The sequence below is a fragment of the Crocodylus porosus genome, unplaced genomic scaffold (genome assembly GCF_001723895.1).
Source record: "Crocodylus porosus isolate Cpor-Errol unplaced genomic scaffold, CroPor_comp1, whole genome shotgun sequence".
In the NCBI taxonomy this organism is placed as follows: domain Eukaryota; kingdom Metazoa; phylum Chordata; order Crocodylia; family Crocodylidae; genus Crocodylus; species Crocodylus porosus.
This window is the reverse complement of record NW_017728949.1, coordinates 76,975,329-76,985,026: the sequence shown is the minus strand read 5'-3', so window position 1 is coordinate 76,985,026 and position 9,698 is coordinate 76,975,329. Positions and strand designations below refer to the sequence as shown.

The following is a 9,698-nucleotide window of genomic DNA, read 5'->3' as shown; positions in this document are numbered from 1 at the left end:
GCACTACCAGGAGTAACTAGAAATAATGGTCACAAGCTGGCAGAGGGTAAATTCAGATTAGACATCAGGAGGCACTACTTAACAGTCAGGGCGGCTAGGATCTGGAACCAACTTCCAAGCAAAGTGGTGCTGGCTCCTACCTTTAAGACAAGGCTAGACAATCACCTTGCTGGGGTCGTTTGACCCCCAGTACTCTTTCCTGTCATGGCAGGGGGTCGGATGATCTGCTCAGGTCCCTTCCAACCCTATTAATTATGAAACTATGGGTTTTGTCATTATAAACTGACTTGTTTAAAAAAAAAAAAGAAAAAAAAAAAAGAATGTGGCCACACCCAACCTTATACTCAGTAAACTTAAATGGATGATTTAAGTTACGCTAGCACAGCTTCTGTGTGCACGCAAACTTTTTATTTCCACATCTGGTGCCTACTGAGCTTCTCCTTTCCCCATTTACTACTCTTCTTTTAATCACCACTTCTCTACTTCATCTTAGCAACCCTAAATAGTATGCCTTCATCCTCATGGCAGCACGTCAGATGGTGTGCTTCAAGGATCTCCTGGATTCACAGCTTTGAATACTATGTTAATATTATGTCCTAACAGGATAGGAATCATATAAATGCTCTGAGTTAGAATGCCATACTCTTTGCTCAAAGTAGCCCAATTATGTTAAGCAGCCTCAGATAGGTTATTTTCTGGAACAGAGGTAGCCAGAACATCTTCCTACTCATCTTTTGCTGCAAATTATATGGCCTAGATTTTTCACAGTGGGCATAGGTAGGTGGAATACTTTAAGAATACTTGTTATTAATTGAATATTTTGTAGGTTAAGGGAGAATTTACTTCAGTTGTAAAAACCAAAAAAAACAAACAAAAACTTAACATAAAAAACTTAACATACTGGAGCAGAAATATTACCATATCATTATACTGAATTTCTTCTTAGACAATCTGAAAAAAATGTAAGTTACTTTTGTTTGTGAAATGTGCTAATAGATAGTGGATGATAATTTACCCAGTACACTTTATTGACTAATTTCTGATACCCTTCTGTATAAAAAATCCTTGTCTTTTAATCTGTTCTTACAAAAATGCTTTTATACAACAGTAACATTCTCTCAGAGATAAAGACCACCTTTTTAGAATATGCTAGTATATCCACAAATACTTAGTAGTTTGCCTGGTCAATTCTTTCCTTGTTCGGACACAGTCAGAAACCACTGCCTTCCTTCCCTGCACAAAGTAACAGGTATTAATAGCCCTTTTATTAAAATAAGAAATATTCCAATCCACTATTTCCTCTGGTCACTTCTTTGCACCAGCATCATTTCTGTTTTGTTCTTAGAGAACCCAGACCAACTTACTTTCATACAACCACTAATTTTAAAAAGATAGTCTATATTATTCAGAATGGAAAAAATATAGACATGGCTATCATCCACATGAATTACAACTCCAAAAAATTATCTGAGTTCTCCCCGTGAAAACAACACAGAGACAAAACACTTCTCTCTCTGCCCAAGTCTACAGACTGCTTAGAAATACTTTGTAAGCATATCATGACTGCTGAAACGCCTACAAGGAATGAACATGGAGAATCAATAGATTATCTGTTTCTGGGACAAGAGGAAGTTTCAGTGTAGTCTGTACTGTAACCAAGCCTAACAAAGAAGTCAGGATTAGAGGACTTCAGTGCTGCTCAAATTGTTTCAAAATAACTTTATCAACAATCTTTCCCAATTTGTATGAAGAATGTGCATGTTACAGTGATAAACGGAGGTCAGTGATAAGAGGATTTCTCTTTCAACCTTTTAGCCCTGAGGGCTACATAAATGACCCCATGTGCTAGCTGAGACCTATGTGCTAAATCTGACTGCAGAAAGATCCCACACACTAGCTCAACTTCATGTGTCAGATCAAGCAGGGGTCCAAGCCCATGCAAGTGCTAGCACTTAACCATCCCATGTAGGCATTGACAAATATTCCAGCAATAAGGAAACCCAAGGCCTTACCACAAGTTTACTGTGGTAACAGCTATAAAGAACCCGAGTCATAGACTAGGATCCTTACAGCCATAAATATTGTATAAATACAGAATAAAGATGGTTTATGCCCAAACAGTCCATAATAATCAGATCTAAGTGGGGGCTTAAACAACAGATTGCATGCCTAAACACCTCAAACAAAGCTATTAAAAATGAAACAAAAATAAGCTTTATACTTGTTTCCTCCCAACAGACCTATTACTACACAGGTAGCCAATTCCATCCAAATGGGACCTATTTTACTCAGAAAGCTGAAAATTCCATTTAGCATGAAATGAACACTTCTGTATTTTAGCAAAACCTACAAAGATTCATTAAATTGTCTGTAACCCAGAGTACTTCTACTGACTAGGACCTCATACACCCTACAATGAAGGACCTACTCTTTACTACTAGTACAGTCTCAACATAAGTTTTCAAAATCAGTTCACCTGAGACTATTATAGGTATTCTTCCATTTTACTGGGTTTTTATTTTAATACCCACTTGGGCTGTATGCAGAGGAAAAAGGTACTCAGAGACTATAGGGTCAATAATGAATCACAAAAAAAAAATAATACTGACCTAGACAATTATTAGCTACAGGGTTGGGGGTTTTTTAAAGTTAAGAAATTAAATTAATTCTCCAATGGTTTGATCAACATAACAAATAATAAGTAGCTATAGGGGAAAGTCTACTAGTTGTTATAACATGATTCTTAACATATCCATGGACTCCACAAAACTAGCCCTTTGGGATATTCCTCCCTATATCCCATTCCTCAATTTCTGCTTAGTATATAAATTTCAGTTTCTCATCTGAAATACATTAACCCTCACATTTTCTGGGGTCTCCCCTCACCGTCCTTTAATATTATAGTAACTTGGCCTCTGCAGTTGTTAAACGCTTCCTCAAATTAAACTTAAGGGAAATAGAAGAACATGTCCATGAACTTACGCTGAATGTGAATGAACTGCTTTGGTTGTTTAAACTCTCCTTTGTACAGACGATTATAATAATTAACATTGCTCTCTGCTTCAGGAACTGGAATAACCATGCTCTCTTTCTTTTCCCTAAAAACTTGCTGTGCTGATATAGCTCGTTGCAAATGGTGTTCCTAGAAGAGAAAAAAAAATATTTGAAATGTATGCACCATAAATAAGAATATGAGTAAGATCAGTCTATTTCCCCCACTTTACTTGCACTGGGTAAAACGAAATGCTAGGTAAAAGGTTTTTTTTGGGGGGGGGGGGGGCAAGAAGGGTGGTGTAAACAAGATCTTAAGCCTCTTTTAAAGGAATTAGAGGGGAGAAACTATAGACTGAGAAAAAAAACATATCCTAAAATATTATATATACATAGCAAAGAGCTTCCATTTTTAATAAAAGGGTTAAATGTTCTAAGCTAAACAGGTTCTAAGCTCAACAGATGCTTAGAAGCACCATGCAACAAAATCTTAAAAGAAAGGCGTTACCTTCATAAAGATCAGAAACACAACCAAATACACATTAATTCTGTACTGTTGGGTTCAAGATCTATAATTAACCTAACACACTCCTGATTTTAAGTTTTCATTTAATGAATTTTTAAGCTTTTAGAAAGATATTAGTTACCTATTTCCATTTCTTCGGCAACCTAGGTTAGCTGAGAGTAAGAGACATACTTTCCTTCATAAAACAGAAAACATTTACAAAACTCTGATTCCTTAAATATGCAACATAATTGAGCTCTATTTTACTTTGGAATCTTATCATACTAGAGACAAAATTACAAAAATCACAGAGACAGGCTAGAAGGGACCTTCAGAGGTCATCCAGTCCAATCCTCTGCTGGAGGCACGATCAGTCCTATCCAAACCACAAAACTATATGGTCAATTTGTTGGATGTTGCATATACTTTCAAAATCCTTTAAATTCTCTATGTTGCTAGTAAATTTGGTACAAATCTGGCTAAACATGTCAAATAGAATAGGAGAACTGGGATTGTAAATCAGAGCTGGGTTTTATAAAATGTTTGTATTACCATCCATGCAATAAAGAAAGCTGCTATAAAACAAATGTATTAGCAGCTTACTTGGCTTCACAACTGTTGCTTGTGCAATCATGTTAACATGACACGAACTCCTATGACACCTATTAACCAGATCTGACTTCCTAGCAATACAAAATAGGCAAGCAATAAACCCCAACAGCAAGGGCTTGAAGACACTGCTTGAGGAAGAGCTCAGCTTCTTCCACATACCCAATTTTTGCAGCTGCTGACAACAACTGTTACTAGACTACTTACAGAACCTACCTGGAAGTAAATTCTTTCATATCACATTATTAGCTAATTTCACAATAACAACACTGCTTTCTACTTGCTGCTTCAGAAGAAGTTTTCTTCCTTATGTGTAACACTTTGTACTGATCTGTTCTATTTCAATTTTTCGTTTATATTGTTAAGTTCCACAATGTATCCAGATCCCTTTGAATGTACATCATATCTTTCAAAGCAGGGGGTCAGTTAATGTGGCTTACAAAGCCACTGGATGCAGCCCAGTGGAGGGGGATGGGGTGTGGGGGTCTTATTCCTTCAGCAGTGGTAAAGCAGCACTGGTATGCAATTTTTCCCAGATTTTTTTTTGGGGGGGGGAGTAAATGCAGTAACAAGATTTCTAGTTGCATTCCCAAGCCACTCAGTTTTCCCCGTCTTTCATTTAACTTACTAAACTTACATTTGATAATCTGACCATACTAATAACTAGAATTTGCAAGTTTATCTGAAACACTGTATTCCAATATATTTATATATATTCTCTTTCACCTTTTCCCCCTAGTACTTATATTCCAAAGAAACAAAGATTTGCTCAATCTGTGCAAGATGAAGATGCAAGACATTCAATCATTAGTGTCTTTTAGAAGAATGAAAGAACAGGAAAAGGGCTATGAAAATTATTGACAGTAAATCCTGAAGACACCTTGAAAGTGACATATCATAAACTGAACCACTTTTAGAGATATTTTTAATAAGATAAGGTAACTCAATTCATATAGATCTAAGGAATAACTGCACTGAATGAAGAAGGGATAGATAAATGTAATCTGTTTGAAAGGGGAAATACAGTAATTGAAATTTCAGATGCCTCTTTTCCCCTAGAAAATGTTCTACATGTTATTTAATAATGCAGATGAAAAGTTCACACTCTCAAAAAGTTTATGCAATACTAGAAAACGGATACAATTATTTCCCTGTTCTTAGAACTTTATGGCATATCCCATGATGAAAATTAAGATATATCAAGTTTTAAAAAAAAACCCTTATAATCAGAGGGTATTATGATATTCTGAAAAATTCTTGAGATTAGCCAACATTTTTTTTTTATTATTGCATCAATATTTTTCAATTTGAAACACTTTAAAGAGCTTTAACACAGAAAACAAAAAAACTGTATGTTAAATTTCAGTTCCTGCAAGAGCTTAAAATCTAATTAAAAAGACACAGTAAACTTCAAGCTTCAAACATAATCAGCTCTTTAAAAGGCATTAAAAATAGTTTTAAGATTATTCAGTGATGTATATTACCTACATGTCTGCCATTTTTTGTGGTTACACAATATGAGTATCTTATTTTTAAAAAGTATTAATCTCCCTTCTTGCTAAACAAAATGCCCAAACAGCTGAATCTGTATGAAGAGGACAGAAAACTGAAAATAGTGCTGCCAAATTAATTAAAAGAAGCAAGTAGACATTTTCCACTCCAATGTCTAAAATTCACTCCACTTTTTAGTGGTGCTATACAAAAACATAAAACAAAATGGGAATGCAAACTGACATATTCCCTTAATGCCAAAGCTGTCCAGCTTCTCTCTTGCCCACCCACTATATGAGTGCCCCTGTGCTGTAAGCTTGGCTACCTTCCCCTGCCCCCAAGGGCAGGACAGTAGCAAAAAGTAGAAGCTGGAAGGAGTGGGAAAAGAAGCACCTGGGACCACATGTTAACCCCTTCGAGGATACTAGTTGGACAGCGCCAATTAAATGCTAATAAAAACTGAATGTCCAAATGACAAGTAGCAAGTGTCAAATACTAATTACTACTTGAGCATTTGATTATACAAACAAACATGCACCCATACTTTCAAATAATTTGGTGGGCTGGATCCAGATTGTGAGCTCCAAGCAAGCTAAGTGACCCACCTCTGAATCCTGCCTATAGGGCTTCTCACCACAGCTGCAGATGCTGCTGTGTCAGTATACCAGCAGCCAAGATGGTAATGCTGCTGCCACTCAGCCCTTAGCTGCCACAGCTGCTGAAGCAAGTGTCAGCATGGCCAGCACCCAGGGGGTGAACACTGCTGCTGCTTTTTGCCACTGGCAGCAATTGAGAAAACACTACATTTTATGGTGGTGGTAACAACCCCCTGGATGCTGGCCAGATTGACACTGGCTTCAGGCAGTTCTAGGGTCAGGGTGGAGCAGCAGCAGCTTAATATTGCTCACAGTCATGATGAAACCCCCCACAAGCTGGATCCCCCACCTCCATGGGCCAAATATTTGACAGGCTTACTATTAACTAGCACAACTTCAACTGGAAAAATGAAGAGCGCCTCCAACAACCTTTTACTTAATAGTTACAGCATTTTTATTTTTTTACCATTTCATTTACCTCTCTTAGATTCCAAGGGGAATCTCTCCTTGTCTGCTGCTACTGGCAATATAAATCAGGAGCTGACAACCTCAGTCATAGTCCACAGTCCAGATTCAGCCACAGAACCACAGGATCTAGCCTGTGGAGCTGGTAGGTTTTGCTGACACTGTACCACATGGGACTTCAGTGGAGGGAGTTTTGCTTATGCTGCACTGAACAGTGGATCCCAACTGTGGGCTTCTAGCAGGCTGGATGACCCATCCCATTAGGGTTCTCATCACACCTGCTACATCAGGGCCAGCAGCTAAGGTGTTAATGTCACAGCCACTCAACCCCTATCTGCCACAGCTGTTGCAGGTGAAGTGTCAACACCCAGGGAGTGAATACTGCTACCCAGTCCTAGTGCTGGCTTTCCTCTGACCTTAGCCAGGTCATTCCAGCCCACGGCAGCAAAAAGTTTGCCTACTGCCAATACAACAGCAGTCTCCTGCAAGAAAATCTATAATGATAGTAGGACACAACTTGTAGAGAGAGGGGAGAGAGAGCATGTGCACGCACACACCAAGCTCTTCTAGACAAGTCAGTCAATTAGAGCAAGTATCTGCATTCAACTGATAAGGACAGGCACCCCAAGATGAGCAATATATATATATATATAGTCAACCTACTGACTAGTCCCCATACTATTACCTTCAAAAATACAACTCCATATTCCCACAAAGCCTCTCCATTTGACCTTAGCACCATTTGACGGATGAAAGTTTCTAGCCCCTGAGAAACAACAGAGCAGATATATCTTAATGGCTGATTAGAACTTTATCCCCAGTTTGCACGGTCATCTGGGACTGTTCCTGACATTTACCCACAGATTGCCTGTGGGCATCCACAGAATCAAAGGTCCTTGCCCTTGTTTCTACTTATAGATATATCTTCTAGCAGTAAATGCTGCCTTCTCCCTTCAGAGCAGAACTCTTTAGAGCAGGTGCGCTCAAACCTCTGGTTTGCAGGCCAGATCTGGCCCAAAGCCCTGTCATGTAGCCCATAGGTTTCCCCATAGCCTAGGAATTTGGCAGTACTGGAGCATCAAAGCCCTGCATACTGAAATCGGGCACCTAACCCCAGTGTGGAGGGCTGGATGGGGGCAGTGCCAGGCCCCCAGGACTTAATCCTGGCAAGCTGGGGTGGGAGGGGAAGGTGCCATGCCCCCAGGGCCCAATCCCATGGGGAGGAGCAGTGCCAGACCCTAAAGACTCAATCCCAAATTACTGGGGTGGGTGTAGGCAATGCAAGGCTCCCAGGGACCAATCTCTGTGGTAGTGGCAAAAGGGGGGCAGAAACCCCCCCAGAAAATAATCCCAGGAGGAGGGGGCAATGCCAGGTCCGAGGGCCTGCTCCCAGTGCTCAGGGCAGGTAGGGGGCAATTCTGGGACCCAGGGCCCAAATCTTGCACTTAGGGCTTGATTTGGCCTACAGACTGGTTCCACTCCAGTCATCTGGCCCACAGGGGCCAAAAGGTTGAGTGAGCCCTACTGCCTTAAGAGAAACTGCACGTGGAACTTAAGACAGATTTTTCTTCTTTATACACTTCCTTGTCCCAGGAATAAAATATAAATACCATTTTTAAGTGACCATGGAATAGTACAGTTGGTCTAATTTAATATAAATCTTGACAGACAAAAGACGACTAAGATCTACTTTATATCAAAAAGTAAATACAGGTTAAATATGCATATTGTTTTCCGTAAGTAGTTTCCAGATAATAAATACATTAAAACTGGAAGTAAAACTGAATAAATACCAGTGATTTAAGGGAGTGTTTGTGTCAAAAAAAGTTACAGTTCAGTATAAATTCAAAAGAAATACAAACAAATTCAATCAGATTAAACGTGTTTGTATGTCTTTTAAATTTAATCTGAACTTCAAATTTTCTAAGTGTACAAAAACTCTGCTTTTGGGTAAGGACATAATACCCCTATTTTTTTTTTTAACCACTGAATCACTGATACTGTATTCACTTGCATACCATATGCACTTCCCCCCACCCAAAAAAAAAAAGACAAAAACAAAAACAAATCAGCCTTCCAAAACTAGAATCTTAAGCAGGGAAACTATTATTAATTCATTGGAATAGAAGCATAGAGACACTGCTCTAAGGGCTGCCACTTCTTTCTAGCCACCAAGTAGCAGTGGCAGAGTCCAGTGTTAATCATCTCTCAGCCTCTGAGAAATTTGAAATAGCAATTGGCTGAGCATTGTAGCTTATACCTGAAGCAACAACTAAACTGCGCAAGGAAATTAGCTACTGTATGCAGTTTACCATTTCTTGAGGAGCTTGTAGTGTGGAAAGACTCAATTAGTTGCAGGACCTTACATAAAGAACTATTTACAGTAAAGAATTAACAAATCCTGCCTTTGCAAGGGTCTGGGGCAGGTATGGGCAAATTGTGGCCTCCAGCCTGCAGCAGCTCACCAAAATTCCTGAAGTCGCCCTGCAGCCAAATAACTGCCTACCCCTTATATGGGGCCTAGCCGTGGTGCTAAACTGGCACACCAAGTTCCTGCTGCCTCACCCAAACTCTCTCCTGGGATGCTACATTTCCTGGACATTCCAGGTTTGCAGGAGGACTTACTTTGCATTACAGCTGAACTTTTTTTTTTTCATGTTCTGCCCTACCTATGTGCATGTTATTCCCTGGCAAGTGATTTTTTTTTTTTAAAAAAAGGGAGTATACAACTTAGGTTCTATCTTACATAATTTACATCTAAGGTTTTTCTTGGGGAAATTTTTCATTCATAAAAATGTTAACCTTAAAAGAAGCAACCCAAGAGAATGTTACCAGATGACTTCTGACAATATGAAAATATATAGTAATCAACATTCCAGGTCAGATTTACCATTATATTCCATCTGTTTTAGATCAGACAGAGTATGGATCAGTTGATTTCTTCCTGTACCCAGATTCCCTGGCCCATCGGGAATGTCTCCTTGCTAAAAAGGAGGCTTACACCCAATGGAAAGAAGGGGTCATCCCCAGGGAGGACTATT

The 9,698-nt window shown here is 39.1% G+C and overlaps 1 protein-coding gene across 1 annotated transcript in view; it reads right to left on the bottom strand.

Moving 5' to 3' along the window:
- EPC2 (enhancer of polycomb homolog 2) overlaps positions 1-9,698 on the bottom strand; it is an 89,921-nt gene that overhangs the window by 54,754 nt on the left and 25,469 nt on the right. Inside the window, exon 2 of the mRNA XM_019554209.1 lies at positions 2,983-3,142. Within this exon, the coding sequence (XP_019409754.1) occupies positions 2,983-3,142 (160 nt within the window). The remainder of the gene's footprint in view (positions 1-2,982; positions 3,143-9,698) is intronic.